The 18,140-nt window shown below is 48.5% G+C and overlaps 1 protein-coding gene across 5 annotated transcripts in view; it reads right to left on the reverse strand.

Moving 5' to 3' along the window:
• The window catches only part of grh (grainy head), a 154,801-nt gene that overhangs the window by 18,734 nt on the left and 117,927 nt on the right, over nt 1-18,140 (reverse strand). For 3 of the 5 annotated variants that reach the window (XM_070540355.1, XM_070540356.1, XM_070540353.1), the window contains exons 2-11: nt 17,068-17,212; nt 10,928-11,173; nt 8,581-8,798; nt 7,485-7,934; nt 6,752-7,046; nt 5,633-5,796; nt 3,645-3,736; nt 2,200-2,273; nt 1,602-1,713; nt 211-305 (exon numbers count right to left, since the gene is read on the reverse strand). In XM_070540355.1, coding sequence (XP_070396456.1) covers nt 211-305; nt 1,602-1,713; nt 2,200-2,273; nt 3,645-3,736; nt 5,633-5,796; nt 6,752-7,046; nt 7,485-7,934; nt 8,581-8,798; nt 10,928-11,173; nt 17,068-17,212 — 1,891 coding nt within the window. Of the gene's footprint in view, nt 1-210; nt 306-1,601; nt 1,714-2,199; nt 2,274-3,644; nt 3,737-5,632; nt 5,797-6,751; nt 7,047-7,484; nt 7,935-8,580; nt 8,799-10,927; nt 11,174-14,123; nt 14,272-17,067; nt 17,213-18,140 lie in introns of those variants that run through there. The other 2 variants (XM_070540354.1, XM_070540357.1) reach the window with 2 other exon arrangements.

The following is an 18,140-nucleotide window of genomic DNA, read 5'->3' on the forward strand; positions in this document are numbered from 1 at the left end:
AGAAACTACAAAAAGTCTTGTTCACAAACTACATGTTTCTGGAAAAGGCTCGTATATGGGAGTCCAAACGTCTTTTGTTTCTTTTAAACCTTTATTTCTGTGGTCGGTGTCCTTTGTACCGTGCCACGACCAGCCGAGTTTTCATCAAACCTTAGGTTTCACTAAAGGAAAACAATTTCAATCAAGCAGGAAACGGAAAGCATGACGCACCTTGGCGGGAGTTTCGAGGGGATTCCAGTAGAATGCGATGGCGTTGTGAGTGACCTCTTCAATCTGGCCAATAATGCCCATGCTGTTCTTTGTGTCTGCAGAAATGGCAGTGAAACAACATCAGCATGGTACACAACAATATCTATCACCACACGCTGAAGTGGTACCGAGAACTCTGATGTCTCTGCACAAGTGGGACAGGCCACCAAAACTCTTGAGTTTCAAGTCACTGAATTGCACAATCTTTAACATGACTGCAAATTCTTCTTCAGCCTCACTTACCATTGCAAAAGCTCGGATGATGATACTGTTGTACAAAGAACACCTTAGATGGAGTCCGCCATGATATCAAATTCCACTATGCATGCAGTCAAGTTGTTTGTTCATTGACTTGTTTTTTTACAGTACCCTCAGCGTAAAAATATGTTATAATGGGGCCAAGGGGGGCTGCATAGAGAAAGTTAAGTATATCTACAAAAGCACATTAGAAACATTTTGTCTCTCGAGCAGCCCACCGATTTGGTAACAAGCACCTGCACTATAAGCTGTGCTGTCTACCAATTCTCCATGGGTAAATATGTACCTTACTAACCATTTCAAGACAAACAGACAGGCATTTTCTTACGTCATGTGTTGTTTTAAACTTATCTATTCACCTACCACATATTAGGTAGCCATGCATTGGCGTGCTGTGTCTTCAAAATAAGTAATTGCTTCCACAGTGCTCAATTTTGTGCAAGACACGTGTTTTTGTCCAATTATGGATCTACATTTCAATGCACTACTTAGGTCTGTAGTTTTGCGCCATAAGGAACGGCCTGTGCAGAAGTGACACTGTTTTGAAATACCTTTAAACAGTCACAAGAGTACGCTTATGACTGTATGAATGTAGTGTATTTGACAGATTAGTTTCACCATGTGAGTACTAGGAGATGTTATTGAGGAAAGCAATGAGGAAGTACTAGTAAGGACAGAGTACTAGCACAAAAACAAGACACAGACAGAGAAAGCAAAACACACAAACGAGACGCACAAGAATGAAAGACCTAGTAAGACTCTTACTAGGTCTTTTTAATATTCTTTTTATGTGCCACAAGTAAGCTTTGTACTATGTATATCAACAAGGCAAGTACAGGTTTAAGCATAGGCATTACGGTGTAAATCTACAATAAACATGAGGAGTGCTTTTTTTTTTCATTACTGCTAATCCAGTGGGTGACGTCAGCACATAGTTCACACGTCGAAAATAAAGTTGCTACTCACGTGGCATCTGCAATGCAGAGAAACGGACAGATGAGAAGAGGAAGTGTTAGTTGTAGAAGACAGTGAATTCATTTAGTTCACATTCATACTCCTCAGTGAACGAGACTTTTACTACGAGCATCACCTACCGGCGTCGAGGATTCGCTGTTTGACGCTGTGTTGCCGGCTGTGCCAGAACTGCCACGCTTTGATTTCATCTTCGGGAGATTTCTCTTCACGGAACACAAGCATGATGAGGCTCTGAAAGCGTGAGGAATCAATGAGTGAATGAGCCCTGCAGCATATTTTATTTCCTCCCTGTTTTCTGATAGATTCAGTTTCAGTTTAATAAGGTAACTCAGTGATTACATTTGTATTGGAATACGATTGTAAAGAAGCAGATGCCTACGAAATGATGTCATTCTCCACGATGTAAACACAATTCTACTTTAGCCACAGGAGGCAAAGCTGTTTAATTGATACGCATTTCTCGCAATAGTTTTTAATTTTTCATATAATGATCTCCTGCATAATTTTCGTGCTTTACAAATGAACTTCCTTTGCACTTCGACAGAGCCATTAGGAACATCTTCACAACCTGGGAATTAAAAAAGAAACTGATCAAAATTTTAAAGCAAAAGCTATTTGCTGGTGAACAAGCTTTACAGTTCTGCACACAACAGGTTATCAAACCATAGTTTGTTTCTTTTTTCTCTCTAGACAGCAACTCAACTGCAAACTACTCACTTTGACTGGGGTATTTCGAAGAGGCTTCTCCGGGTCATGGACATACTCGAGGGTAATACCGTAGAACTGACCTGCTGAAGCAAAGGGTACACATCAAGAACCAACCTGACTCAATTTCTTCAGCAAATATAGCAGCCACGACATGAAAACGATTACTGTAGAGAGAAAAACAAATGGCAATATGGACTATATTTATTTACTAGACAATACATCACTATCGTGATGCCGGGGCGAAAGGCAACAGTAGGTCGCCTGACTAGGCCACTAGCACCATTTGATAGGAGCAGCCCAGAAACAGCAATAAGTGATTGCACACCACATTTGCCTACAACAAACAAATTGTTTCATGCATTTTAAGCAAATTCATTTTGGCATCAGATGCAGAATTTTCCCACGGTAGGAGGCAGGGAAAATTCTGTCTGCTGCTCTGGTTTCCCACCCACACTTTTGAGGGGCTACTTGGTCATTAGAATGGTCAGTTTGGTCAAAATGTCTGCATATTTCTTTTTTGCCATCCCTGCAGGTGTTGCTTTATCATGTGACGAAATGTTAGAAAGAAAACTGATCTAGAATTTCTGAAAACCACACTGTTGCAATGAGCTGTCTACAAAGATCGGTAGATAATTGGGTGTCGAGAAGTGCCACCGGCTCAAGGAGCGTGCGGTTTTCTGTTGATGTAATGCCGCCATTTTGGAGCCATCTTAACAAGTAGAGATTGGATCTTCAAATAGCCATCATACAAAAAAATAAGCACAATATAGCAGCAAACAAAAAGTTGAAAAAAAGACTAGTGTCGCTATTTGATGCTGCTGCCACTTTGACCCGGAAAGCACTCCTATTGGCTGCAGCAGATGTGGATCACTGTCACTTGTTTTGCACATTTTGATAGCCGAGAGATGTCGAGTTTTTCGTCCTGGTGAAATTTGGTGATCGTAGGATGTATTGCTGGCTCGCGTTTGTTTCGTTAATGTGTCCGAAATGTAACGTTGCTGAATGTACAATTCAAAAACGAAAATGAGGCTTACTATCTGCGTGTGACACCTCCCTCCCCTCCACCCTCCTCGGGTCTCAAGATGTCCACCCTCCTCAAAAATTTCTGGGTTGAGAGCAAAGGCAGCTGGACAATATTTTAGTTCACATTAAACCAAGTAATGGTGTTGGGAAGGATATGTGGTAGGATCTACAATAGTTGGTACATTGTACAATAGATTCACATTACGTGGTCGCAATGGGTTCCAAGGGAAGGGAAATGCACTCACGGACAGTAGAGGATTCGATAAAGTGTTGTGGTAATGGATTTGCCACACATAGGTGAGGGGTAATTGAAGGTCTCCGGAAGCGATGTCCATCCAGTATGGGACATAAAATGATGATGATGATGATGATGATGATGATGATGATGATGATGATGATGATTTAGACAACAGGGCCAGAAGATAGCTCACCCTTATTTATGTACGTGATCCTGTCATCTTCTCTCCTCTGACTTGTCGAGATGGGAGACTCCAGGTAATACTTGAACCCTACTTCTGATTGGCTGCAGAAACATGAAAAACAGGGAGTCAACGATGAATAATCATGGTCTATGCATTTATGTATAAGCAGTGTGCAACTGTGAAACAAATCTGGAGTATATTATGATGCAATCTACACCTGCAAGTTGTCAGGAAGATCGATCGAAGCTAGGGCTAAATATGAAATTTAACGAAGGCTTTGTTTAGCTATCTGACTCACTGTGTACATTTGTGTAGCACATTCAGAGCAGTGGTAACCTGACTAAGGGGACCTTAAATTATCTTATAGGATGCCCAGATTGCTGTGGGTAATCTATTAATGGTGACAGTAGAGGATTGAGCTTGATGGCACTGCTGTGTTACAACTAACCTGTAAATATACATGTGACATAACAGAACATCGCATTGAACTACAACCAAAATGTACTGCTGCATTCTACTTTTTCACTTTATGTTCTTGCACCTTATTTATAACGACAGAGAGTGTTTAGAATGCTGATATCCGCTTCTAATTACAGATACAATGAAACCTCCACAGAGTCAAATCTCGCATAACGAAATCGTATCCGACGTAAAAATGGCATCGTTATATCCGATATTCCTTATAAGCATACTTTTGTTCCAACCTGATCAGCAAAAATATTTTTGATTTAGCTCGTAATATCCGGTTATTCGTTATATCCTTGTTCGTTATAATGAGGTTCGATTGTATAACGAAGTCGCACTTGCAGCGGGAAACCTGATTCAGTCGCGAATTTCGTTAAGTAGATGCTTCCAAGTTTCGGCAGAGAAGTTACTCCACAAGTTTTCGAAACAGTACTAGCGAAGAGCATCTTCTAAAAAAAGCATTTATGAATAAGAACCCGCAAGGAACGATAGCAATCATCGCTTTATCAAGAGCACTGGCTGGCGCCTGTGGCCGGCACGGATCGTGTCGAGAGCACGATTTCGGCGCGGACTGCGCTTGGTGCTAGCAGCCGCCGCCAGGTCGCGCTACGCGCACGCTATGATCACGTCATGATCACGGCCCTGCAGTACTAAGCCGCCGTCTTGTTTGCTTGCAATGCCGCTACGTTCGCGCTAACGTAGAAGACCAACGTGCGATTGCAAAGAGCTAGACAACGCACATTCCTTTTCTTGTTCCAACTGGGCGCATAAAGTCTAAAGGTTATTCGTTATATCATTGTAAACTGTGAGGAAACTTCACTTTGGCTCAATGATTATAAATGAGTAGGATATACAATGGAAGCAATCATGGAAAAGTTGCAGGGCTGGTGATTGTCCAACTTCTTTTTTGCTTGCATAGCACCATACAGATGGTGTGCCTGGTGGTTAGCAGACATGACGTAAATCCCAGCACGGTGGATCCAAAAAATTTTGCCTGCGCGGAAATCGCCTAATCTCTGACAGTATAATAAGCCATACTAGAAGGTGAAGCGCTAAGAGCCACGCTGGTTCTCAGTGTTGTGGATCATGCGTCACTTCCTGAGGGCAGTAATGGCGGTGCTTATTTTAGTTTCGGTATCAAGACCGTTTATTGTTTAGCGAGCTCTACGTGACTTTTTCCGCTTGTATATCACGCGTAAAATTTTTTTCGCATAGAGCGTTTTAGCACTAAACAATTTCAGACTAGTAGACTAGTAGCATGAACAAGCTCGAGATACCGATATAAATTATTGGCTAATCATGCACGTGACAAATTTCACAAGTCCAAGAATGCTCGAGAAATGTCTCCAAGCTTACTCCTAAATTTACTGCCAGCAAAGTCGTTTGATACCTTCGAAAGTAGTATCGAACGACTCTGCGGTTAGGTTGAGTGCAGAGAAATACATCTAAGTCAGTAGTAGGCTACGCTGTATGCCCAAAAAGTCGAAGGGTGACACGTGACATGTAGCGTTTTTCACGGGAATGTCGCTTACATTTTTGGTATCTGAATCTTGTCAGCGTCGGATGCCCGGCTGAAATCGTGCCATGATCGCCGCATGGACTGTGAGCTGCCTGGCCGACTCCCACTGCTTGTCGTGCCGTTGGTTTGCTCGGGGGAGGCAAGGATTTGCGGTTGCGTTATGTCATAGTCGAACATCTGTGGGGAAAGTTTGGGAAAGCAGCATGAGAGGCATTGCATGGTCCTGCTACACAAATGGAGTTTTTGTCTGTTCGTATTCATATTGCAGTTTACGAAATACTAGTACACCAGCGGCATGGACGGCCGCATCTACGATAGTAGCGACAACTTGTCGGGGTTTGTTGAACTGCAAAGTCGGAAACGTTATGGTGCTTGCTGCTGTTCTAGTCGAATGATCGTTATATACTTGGGATTATGTTGCTGCAGACACCTTTACGCCATCAGATACATGATAAATTACATGTCACCTGTCATTGCAATAAGAGGCTTAAGCGCTTTGGTTGATATAGGACGTCGCAAGATGGCGCCGTCAGTGTTAATGTTACAGTCTACGTATCCCGTATTCTGGGGGTATGGTAGTATGCGTACACGTGGAAGCTAACTCTGTTGATGGCAGCAGAGGTGCGTTAGAAATGTTCTTGCGTACATCATTGTTCTCGAAGAATCGAATAAATCCCTTGTGCACTAATGATTGTCGGTTGTCGCCGACGTGTTCACACGGGCAGATAGGATATACTCGATTCAAGTGTAATGGCATTCATTCAACACTTTCTTTAACTTAAGAAGAGGAGAGGAAATCCAGCAAGATAAATTTTGCGTCCTCTAGTTTACGTCAGCACCACAAGGTGGCGAAACCAGCACGGCTACGCATGTCTGTGTCCGGTACATAGGTTTACAGACAGGCTAAAACTCTCGAATGCATTAGAGCAGCGCGTGACTCAGTATACCACGTAACCCAACACATGCAGTCTCACGCAAGCTAGGTTGCGCGAAAGCTCCACGATGGGAAATGATGTCACCACGACTGCGTTAGAGGCACTTAATTCCGCCAATCCGAATTAAAAAAAATATTCCTGCACAAGAAAAATAAAAGAAATTAGTACGATGTCTGAACACAATAGTCTGAATATACCTGTTGTAGGCCTGCCGACTCCCTGGGCGTCATTGTCGCCTCGCCGATCCCCGAGTCCGGAGAAGGCAGGTCGACGGTGAGCATGCCGCTCTTGTAACCGTTGACCACCGCCGAGCCATTCTGGCGGATGTAACGGTCCACGAACCCCGGCTCGGGCTCAGCGTACGTGCCCGCGGCGCCCCCTGCACCACCAGCTGCCACGGCGGCGGCCACTAGATGTTGCTGCCGCACTGCCTGCTGGTATTGGTCGGTGCCCGTGGTCGTCGCCGTCGCGTAATAGTCCACCGTGCTGGGCCTGCGAAAGCAACGAATCGCGTGTTTAGCTTGTATGCATACGTGGCGTCATGTCCCGCCAGCGACCATAGGTAAAGCCCCTTAAACTTCGTAAAGTAGCGGCACTCTCCTCCTCCGCCTTCACTCCTCTTCGTATCTCCTCTCTTTCACGCTCCCTCCTCGACCGTGGCGCCGCCTACACCGCTCGAGCGTAGCAGCGGCGCCAACATGCGCTTCTCGCCACTGAGCAGTAGACGCTTCTCGAGCGAAAATGGCGCTGAAGCACGGCACAAGTGCCCACGTGATGCTATTAGGCCAATAGCGACGCGGCGTCGTCCAGCGCGCGCGAGGAGGAGGCGGCATTCTTCAAAGCTTGGCGCTACGTGACGAAGTTTAAGGGTGCTTTACCCATAGGAGCAGAAAGTACTAGCTGCGACAGTATGTACTACGTGACCGTCACCTGTAGTACTCCGTGGCGGCCGAGTAGACGGGCCTGGGCGGGCTGCTGCCTCCCGCGAACGTGCTCGTGGTGAGCACGCTGAACAGGTCACCGCCGTACGGCTGCGCCGGCTGCACGGTGGCGAACACGGGCGAGTACGGGCTCTTGGGCTCGAGCATGTCGTCCGACTTGGTGCCCTCGATGGCCTCCTGCTTGATGGTGATCACCGTGGCGGACACCTCCTCGGCCTTGGGCTCCCCGCTCAGGGCCGCGTCGACGAGGGGGTCCCCGGCGGAGCCCGGGCCCCCGCCGCCGGCGTCCGGCACTTCGGCCTTGGGCAGGAAGAGGTCCTCCTGGCGGGCCGCGATGGCGGCCGCCGCCGCCTGCACCGTGGCCGGCGACACGTGGCCGCTCTTGACCACCGTCGTGGGCGGCGAAGAGGAGGACGTGGCCGGGACGGTCACGGCGTGCCTGCGCGATCGACGGGAGTCGCCCCGTCGCAAGGTTAGCAAAGGCCGACTGCACCGAAATTTCACTTCATCGCTGAGATGCTTATACAGTTCTGAGTGTATCGTTATGAGGTGGCTGACTGAGGACTAGCTGGTAATCCACAGTAAACGCGAACAAAGCAAAAGTAGCACGGGGACGAAAACGAGACTGGACTCTCCCGCGCTAACACTACACGAGTCATAAATACGGCCGAGCAGTGGGAGACTTTGCCGCTGAGCTTGGACCCAGATGAGCAGCTCAGGGCCGTCCTGATGGCCGAAGACGCCGCCAGAAAGCAAGGACCGGCCGCCGTCTGAGGAAGAGTGGGGAGGGGTTAGTCTCCCAACCTCCGCCACCCCTGGACCCCATCAGGGACGCCATAAAGATTTATCTCTCTTCCCGCGCTCGTCCCGTCTCGTTTTTGCCCTGCTCACGTTCAGTATTGTTACAGCCTACAAGCGAGTGTATTGCCTTGAGCAGTCTGTACAAGCCTGCACCGTCTATAGAGCAAGTCACTTTTCGTAATAGTCAGCTACAGCTCCAGAGGCGCCCACGGCTCGTCAGCGCAGTGCATGTACGTATGTGGCGTGTACGAGTGCATGCATGCAAGGGCTGACGGGTCACTCACGTCCATATCTCCGGCAGCGTGACGGCCGCCTGCAGCTGCTGGTGTTGCTGCTTGAGTGCCCCGGCGTACTCGTACATGAGCGCCTGCTCCTCGGAGATGTTGAGCATGGCCGTGGTGGCCGCCGTGAGCGGGTGGTCGTAGTAGGCGCGCCACGCGGCCGCCGCCGTCACGCCTCCCGCCTGGCCGTTGGCCGCAGCCGCTGCCACAGCTTCACCGTCCTGCGACCACGACGCGCGCGCATTTTATTAGATCCGCACATCTACATGGCAACCATCCTCAGAAATTGGGAACGCTAAGTGCACTGGGAGAAAAGTAGGAGAGAAAATCAGGAGCGCGAACGCTAAGCGCACTGTATAGGAAATGGGGAGGAAAGGAAGGAGGGGAAGGAGGAAGTCGGGAGCGCCGTTGTCTTCCTCAGAAATTGGGAACGGTAAATGCACTGGGGGAAAAGAGGGAGAGAAAATCAGGAGCGCGAACGCTAAGTGCACTGTATAGGAAATGGGGAGGAAAGGAAGAAGGGGAAGGAGGAACTCGGGGGCGCCGTTGTCTTACTCGGAAATTGGGAACGCTAAGTGCACTGGGGGAAAAGAGGGAGAGAAAATCAGGAGCGCGAACGCTAAGCGCACTGTATAGGAAATGGGGAGGAAAGGAAGGAGGAAATCGGGAGCGCCGTTGTCTTCTTCAGAAATTGGGAACGGTAAGTGCACTGGGGGAAAAGAGGGAGAGAAAATCAGGAGCGCGAACGCTAAGTGCACTGTATAGGAAATGGGGAGGAAAGGAAGGAGGGGGAAGGAGGAAATCGGGAGCGTCGTTGTCTTCCTCGGAAATTGGGAACGCTAAGTGCACTGGGGGAAAAGAGGGAGAGAAAATCAGGAGCGCGAACGCTAAGCGCACTGTATAGGAAATGGGGAGGAAAGGAAGGAGGAAATCGGGAGCGCCGTTGTCTTCCTCAGAAATTGGGAACGGTAAGTGCACTGGGGGAAAAGAGGGAGAGAAAATCAGGAGCGCGAACGCTAAGTGCACTGTATAGGAAATGGGGAGGAAAGGAAGGAGGGGGGAGGAGGAAATCGGGAGCGCCGTTGTCTTCCTCAGAAATTGGGAACGCTAAGTGCACTGGGGGAAAAGTGGGAGAGAAAATCAGGAGCGCGAACGCTAAGCGCACTGTATATGAAATGGGGAGGAAAGGAAGGGGGAAGGAGGAAATCGAGAGCGCCGTTGTCTTCCTCAGAAATTGGGAACGCTAAGTGCACTGGGGGAAAAGAGGGAGAGAAAATCAGGAGCGCGAACGCTAAGTGCACTGTATAGGAAATGGGGAGGAAGGGAAGGAGGGGGAAGGAGAAAATCGGGAGCGCCGTTGTTGTCTTCACCATCTTGCCTGCTTTCTGATTGGCCGCCAAGCGCTCATTACGCCCTTGTGGTCTCGTATAGTGCAGGGAATTCACGAGAAAGAGAATACGATAGTAGATGCGTGGCCTTGTTGGTGAGATCAAAGTGCGTTTCCCGCACACTGAAGAACATTGAAGCACAATAGTGAACACGGACGAAGTGCCTGTGTGTTCAATGCATCCGTGCTCATGCGCAGCTTGTGTATTCACTTGCTTCGCCTGTGCACTCAATTTTGCGTGAACATTCTTCGGAATATAACAGACGTACCACCATTACCCTGCCACAAAGAGGAAAAGAACGACGAAGACGTTCCAAAAGCAAGCTCCAGTAGAGTGCTGCCGTCCTGGTATAGTTGGGGTATTTTTATTATTATTATTATTATTATTATTTGTTTTGAACACATGTACACATATACACACTTAACAGGAGAGGGAAAGCGAGGAGCAGGCTGGCAACTGCCACCGGAAGGGGCACAACGCCTGCCTACTCTTCTGAAGGGAGGTGACAGCAACACAGAAATGGAAGATAGGAAGGAGGGGATGAAAAAGGAAAGAGGAAAGGAAGAGCAACAGGACAAATCTAAAGACTAAAGTAGAACTCTGCAGCCGGAATTAAAGTGACGCCGCGTCGAACAGCCTCCACAATTATCAACCACATCCATGGCTATAGTTCGCTATGCGGCTAATTGTGTTCTCCACGATGAGACGCCAAGTACAGCTGCACGTAATCACCGTTTCACCGGTAGTCGGTTCACAATGTACGCCACAAGGTGTTTGAACCGGCCACCTCCCACCTTGGAAGGAAGAAGCGTTAGGGCACAATACTGATCACATACAGTAGGGCCGGTCACTGAAGGTCACGCTTACTACAGAATGTTGAATGTTGAAAGGGAGACATGGACAAAAGAGAAAGGGGGGGGGTGCACTTCATGCGATAGTGTCGCGGGCATGGGTTCACATACCTGCAGGACCATGGTGGGTCCCGAGCCCGACATGCGCTGCGCGGCGTCAGGTAGCACGAGCGCAGCCAGCTGCTGCTGCTGGTCGGGTCCCTCGACCAGCACCAGGGCCACGTTCTTGACGCACGCTTCGTCGTCGTCGACGTCGCCGGTGACGCCGACCACAGTGCCCGCCGCGCCGGTGACGATGCCTGCCGCGACAGCCTCGATTCCGCTTCCGCCCACCACCGACGGGGACGCCTCTTGCGTCTGCAGGAGGCCCCGCGACAAGAACAGTGTCTCTCAGCGGATAGCTTCCGCGTGACGTCGGGGACGCAGTGCCTAACCCTAACATGGCGGCCACGATGACGGCAGCGCGTACATTGTTTTGCTTTCTGACGGTGAGTGTTCTTTTTTTAACCGGATTATCAGACTAACCTGAGGCAACACTTCATTTGGGCCTAGTTGGTACATACTTCTGAACATACTTCTCCACTTGTTAGTCAGCGCCAGTGTGTGTCGTGTCTTTCTTTGTGGCTCGTCTTATATGTTTGCGCTGTTACGTTTAGTTAACCTGAGGCAAAGCGCAAAAATAAAAACACGAAGACAACAACAAAGAACGAAGAGAACGAAGTGTCTTCCAAGTGTGAACAGACGATAACCAAGTGACTTCGTTCTCTTGTTTTCTTTTTACGCTTTGCCTTAAGTTATGCAGTACCAACTAGGCCACCAGTCTGTTCTCTTGATTAGCAGTCACCCGCCGTGGTTGGTCAGTGGCTGTGGTGTTCGGCTGCTGAGCACGAGGTCGCGGGATCGAATCCCGGCCACGGCGGCCGCATTTCGATGGGGGCGAAATGCGAAAACACCCGTGTGCTTAGATTTAGGTGCACGTTAAAGAACCCCAGGTGGTCAAAATTTCCGGAGTCCTCCACTTTGGCGTGCCTCATAATCAGAAAGTGGTTTTGGCACGTAAAACCCCAAATATTATTATTATTATTATTGATTACCAGTCGTCGATTTGTCGCCCGGCGCATGACGCGACCGTCGTGCCATCACGTGTTTTGCTTACGCCGCTTCTCGACGGGCTAGTTCCACCAAGATGGCGGCCACTATGATTTTAGCGCAAACCATCTGCCGCAAAATCATTTAGGTATCGAGCCAGGCTCTTCCACGTGTGCTCCATTTCCAGCACATCATCAAATTCGCCATCCTGTCGGCTCTGATTGGCTGAGCGGGCGGCTGTAGACGCCCCTCCGATTGGATGAAAACGCAAACATGGCGCGGGCGACAATATGGCTAAATGTCACTGTCCAGAAGCGTTATTCCCAGGACACCGTCCGGTACCACCATAACGGCCAATTCTGTGGTGGCGGCATTTTGAGCTAATCAAAGTAGCGGTCCTTTGGGCCATTGCGAGCCGACAAGATGGAGAATTTGACAACAATATGGCGGAATTTGGCAACGTCCAGAAGAGCATCCCCCCCCCCCCCCCAAAAAAAGAAATGATGTTAAAATACGTTGTGCATAAAACGTCCTTGGTTGCAGAATAGCACCCCATAAGCATTATCTCTGTCAAGTGCACAAACTTCTGAAACACCAGCAAACATGAATTCCATCAGCGGCGATGGCTTAGCAGTATGGCTCGCGATGCTGAGCGCTAGTAGGTCGCGGGTACGATGCCTCCGCCGCATTTCGATGGCAGCGAAATAATAATAATAAAGAAAAGAAACTCTCGCGTATTTAGATTTAGGTGCACGTTAAAAGAATCCCGGGTGGTCAATGGTATGCCGGTGTCTGCCACTACGGCGGGCCTCACATTCATATCGTGCGTCTAGCCCGTGAAACCGCAGAATGTAAATTATCAGAGATGCCTTTCGCATCTGCATTTCATACGAACAAAAAAAAATGGTGCCTCAAGCATCGCACATATTAGCCGTTCAGGGAGAAACGCAGAGGAGTTGTGTTCTGTGCCACATACAGAGAGACCCTTTCTGTGACTCCACAGCACAAGACCAGTGTTTTCGAGCATGACCCGAAAACTACAGCAGCGTGTACTATACTGCCGTTGAGTGAAGCAGCTGCCTATTTATCTTGAAGATAGCTATTCAAAAAAAAAAAAAGAAACTTGGAGGACGCTTAAGCTTCGCCTTTAAGAGTCGAACGCGATAGCGTTCAATGACCCTTTACTTCTTTTCATGCTTCCTGGCAACTGCAGCTTATGTAACTGTAACGTTTACCGGGAAACGCTGGCTGCGAACGCTATGTACGAAGGCGAGTTTTCTGATAGAAACGCGGCCTCTTGCGCGGGTCGACCTCCTGTTATTGTTTCGCACTTTTACCCGCCGTGGTTGCTCAGTGGCTATGGTGTTGGGCTGCTGAGCACGAGGTCGCGGGATCGAATCCCGGCCACGGCGGCCGCATTTCGATGGGGGCGAAATGCGAAAACACCCGCGTACTTAGATTTATGTGCACGTTAAAGAACCCCAGGTGGTCGAAATTTTTTGGAGTCCTCCACTACGGTGTGCCTCATAATCAGAAAGTGGTTTTAGCACGTAAAACCACACAATTTTTTTTTTCACACTTTTAATATTTCACTCTGAGAAAAGCTATCATCAACGACATGCGCTGTCGGTGTTTTTTCCTATTTTTCTTTCTTTACTTCTGTTTGTGGGCTGCCGTTCTCAAAATTCCGAGGAATAACTTTGTAAAGAATGAAAGACAAGGTACGAGCAACGTTTGTGGTAGAAAAAGTGGTTGGGTATGCGTGGTTCGTAATTTGGTTCGAAACTTTCTTTTCGCCATAGTGACGTCCGACACCGGACGCCGGACATTCTACGACACGGTCTCCTTAAGCGCTGTCGCATTAACATGGCGTAATGGAAGCAACCTCTCTTTCTGGCAGGCGCGTCTTTACCGTCGTGCGTCGGAGTCAAATTGGGCGGAAGACGGCGGCGATGGTAGGGAGACAGCCACGCTCGCGGGTCCGCGTGTTGTGCTGCGCGAATAGCTGTTTCAATCGCGCGGTGTACACTTTAAGAAAACGCCGCCATGTTTGTTTGTTCCCCACGCTGCCGAGCGAAGATACACGGACGGCACTTTCGACGTCGTGAAACAAGATGGCGCGCTGTCCCTGAGAGGAACGAGCGCGCGCGACGAAGCGTTCTTTGGAAACACAGCGGGACGCTTCGCGCACGAAAACTACGTCAACAACTGCACCTACCTTAATGGCAACACGCACACGCAGCCGCTGTCGTCGGTTACTTATTCGAACAGCGCTGCTCGTGAAAACAATTCACGGCATCACTGGCACCGCTTGTGGAGCTTGCTATATATCTTGGCAGCGGCGTATGCACTCGATAGTCGAACGGTTTTATAACTGCGCGAACAAACTACTACAGAGTAAGCGTACAAGGACACAAGGACGAATCCTTATGTACAGGAAGGTGAGTGATTGTACGCTTGCGTGAGCATGAATTGTCAACTAGGAATAGAGCGAGTGGGCACCTTCCTGCCGTCTGCTTGGTGTGCCCGTGTATAGGTCTGTCCTGAAAGAAGTGGAGATACTGTCGAGATAGCCGAGTGAGATGGTTACGCGAGGCGTATCGTCTAAGAAAGAACGTGACTGTGTTAAATTATGGGGTTTTACGTGCCAAAACCACTTTCTGATTATGAGGCACGCCGTAGTGGAGGACTCCGGAAATTTCGACCACCTGGGGTTCTTTAACGTGCACCTAAATCTAAGTACACGGGTGTTTTCGCATTTCGCCCCCATCGAAATGCGGCCGCCATGGCCGGGATTCGACCCCGCGACCTCGTGCTCAGCAGCCCAACACCATAGCCACTACTGAGCAACCACGGCGGGTGGACATGACTGTGTCAGCGACACCTCTGTTTATCTGTTTAACTATGAGAGGATGCTTATTGAAGGGCGTAGTTAGGTTGCATGTTGCTTGAACAGAAAGTTTCTCTTTTGTGTGTGTGTAATTGTGCTTTTTTTCCGCGCACGCGCAGTGGTATATTTCTGGGATGCACACTTATTATGTGGTCTTTGTGGAATGAAGATTAGTTGCGAGTCTGCGCGCCTGTCCTTGCGATCGCTCTCTGTGGTCGTTTGTTATTTGCGCAGTTGTAAAACTGTTTGCTAGTATGCACCAACTCGCACAACAACGAGTTATTCTGAGCACTCGATGGTCGCCTTCTTTTCCTGGCTAGGCTGCTGAGCACGAGGTCGCGGGATCGAATCCCGGCCACGGCGGCCGCATTTCGATGGGGGCGAAATGCGAAAACACCCGTGTACTTAGATTTAGGTGCACGTTAAAGACCCCCAGGTGGTCAATATTTCTGGAGTCCCCCACTACGGCGTGCCTCATACTCAGAAAGTGGTTTTGGCACGTAAAACCCCATATTTAATTTTTTTTTTCTTTTCCTGGCTATAGAACCCTGCGGACGCATCGCTCACTAATAACGCCATTCGATAAGCCTTATAGGTGGTCACTTAGATGTGCCACCAACAGCAGTACGCTATTGACGGTATTCGTAGACGGCTTTCTTCTTGTTGTTTTTTCACTTTTGGGCTTCTTTTCGTGCTGCGGTGCTTATCTTCTCCGGTTATCACAAATCCTGCCTGTACGGCGCGTGACTTGCCATGAAATAACAGGCGGCAGTGCACCGAAGCACAGCGCTGCCAGTCACTGTATTTGTAGCATACGCGCATTATGGGCAGCACCCTTCCCCTCCCCCCCCCTCCCCCCCGTAGAAGCATGGAATGAAGAAAATAACCCGTTCACCAACAACGCGTGTTCAGTGACTGCACCGCCGTTTGCCTGACGGTGTCGGCGAGACGTAAACGAATCGGGCTGTTTAACGAGTTTGCCAGGTATACTTCTTTCAACGCCGAGAACGAGTTAAGGAGTCGGCAGACGTTGGGTACGTACCACGCATACGTTTCAGCACCTTCCAAAAAATACCAGAGTGTAGCAGTTGATGCAGGCGATGAGCCCATATAGACCAGGTTTTGCAGTCCTCGTGTACGGATGTTATACCCGTATTTTGACCCGGGGACTACGGAAGATGGCGGCGGCAAGAAGAGCCAAACTAGCGCTTAGGCTTAAAAAAAATTCTGGGGGCTTTACGTGCCAGAACCACGATCTGATTGTGAAGAACGCCGTCTTGTGTGGGTATGCCTCTAGTTTAATTTTTTTTTTACCACCTAGGGTTCTGTAAAGCACACCCATTGTATGGCGTACACGGACGCTTTTGCCTTCCGCCCCCCTTTCGGAATGCGGGGTTCAAACCACGTGGTTCGAACCTACGACCACGGGCTCAGTTGCCCAACACCACAGCCTCCGCGCTGTACCGTGGGCGCGGGTGCTCGGACTTTTTAACTCGCATTCTTAATGCCGACAGCGTTCACTCGTACAGAGGTTACAACCTGTGGCGCAATTCGAGCAGCGGAATGCGCCTCGAGGAAATGGTGATTAAGGCAGCCGAGGATTACGTGATGGAAGGAGATGAGAAAGTTTGCAGCTCCTTTATATCGAGTCAGCTGTAGCGCAAGGTGTGTATACGGTTGCTTGGATATAGGCCTTAGTCCTGCACTGGTTGTAGTGAATCGGTTGATGAGACATGTGTGGCAGCGTGCACGTCAAAGCACGCGCGCTATCTGCGGACTGTTTATTAGCAGTGAGGTTTCGTGTATATATATATATATATATATATATATATATATATATATATATATATATAACCTTTTGTGACAAGAAATATACGTAAAAGTGACTACATTCACACGTGTGTACTATTTCCGTGCGTTCGTCCATTTTGAGCACCGACTGACCTTCCCAAGACACGTACCAGACAAACTGGCCCTGCAGTTAGTCCAACCCAATGATGGTGTGATAACTATACATGCGCGCGCACACTCACACACACACGCACTAACACACACATTGGAGAGTTTTTAGTTTAGGGGACGCAAGCTGCTTGCGTACGCAAGAACTAGGGACGACGGTACTGCGCATGCGCAGACGCTGACGTAGGGGTCTACGCATGCGCAGTACAATCACCCTTAGTTCTTGCGTACGCAAGCCGCTTGCGCCCCCTAAACTAAAGCTCTCTATTACTGCGTATAGACGCATGCGCGCGCACATATCGCCTGCGCATACCTCGTGGGCCGCTAGTTCGCCGGTGGGCTCGGGTGGCTGTAGCGCCGCTAGCGTGGGCACCGAGGAACCGGGCAGCACGACCAGGGCGTGCGAGGCTCCGCCACCTCCTCCTCCTCCTCCTGCGCCACCCTCCGCTGGGGCGCCACTGCAATGGGGAGAGAGGGAGAGATATGCATTCAGTGGCGATTTAGAGGTAAACGCTTGGGGAAAATGCGCCAGCATTAAAGCACGCCTGCATTCAGTGGCGATTTAGAGGTAAACGCTTGAGAAAAATGCGCCAGCATTAAAGATTGCCTCCTCGAGGTCCCAGGATGCATGATCCACTCTGCGCCAACCGCTGACGGCGGTCCGGAGCAGACCGCCGTCAGTTATATATATATATATATATATATATATATATATATATATATATATATATATATATATATATATATATATATATATATATACACACACACACACACGAGAAGAAAGGGGGTTAACAGAGGGGCCCGATTTTTATTAGTCATATTATAAGAGGCCAACAAACGCTGATACGAAGGACCACACAGGGGAAATGACTTGTGCTTAATAAATGAAATAAAGAAAGCATAAATTAATGGGAATGGAAGTGGATGAAGAAACAACTTGCCGCAGGTGGGGAACGATTTACCTGCGGTAAGTTGTTTTTTTATCCGCTTTCATTTTCATTAATGTATCGTTTCTTTATTTCATATATATATATATATATATATATAATAATATTTGGGGTTTTACGTGCCAAAACCACTTTCAATATATATATATATATATATATATATATATATATATATATATATATATATATATATATATAATGACACACACACACACACAATCAGTCTTCGCTGTCAAGTGTCCTCCGAGACTATACTCGTTAATACTTATGACAGGCTGCATCTGTGCCCACGCTGCTATAGGTTAACGCTCTCATGCAGTGTATACAAAACTACTGGGAAACCGTCCCTTGCTTCTTTTGCAGGTTCGTTGTAACACAGTGCCCTAAGCTTCCGTGTTTCCAACACTGTGTTCCGTGAGGGCTCCGACGTAATCAT

The sequence above is a fragment of the Dermacentor albipictus genome, chromosome 6, assembly GCF_038994185.2.
Source record: "Dermacentor albipictus isolate Rhodes 1998 colony chromosome 6, USDA_Dalb.pri_finalv2, whole genome shotgun sequence".
In the NCBI taxonomy this organism is placed as follows: domain Eukaryota; kingdom Metazoa; phylum Arthropoda; class Arachnida; order Ixodida; family Ixodidae; genus Dermacentor; species Dermacentor albipictus.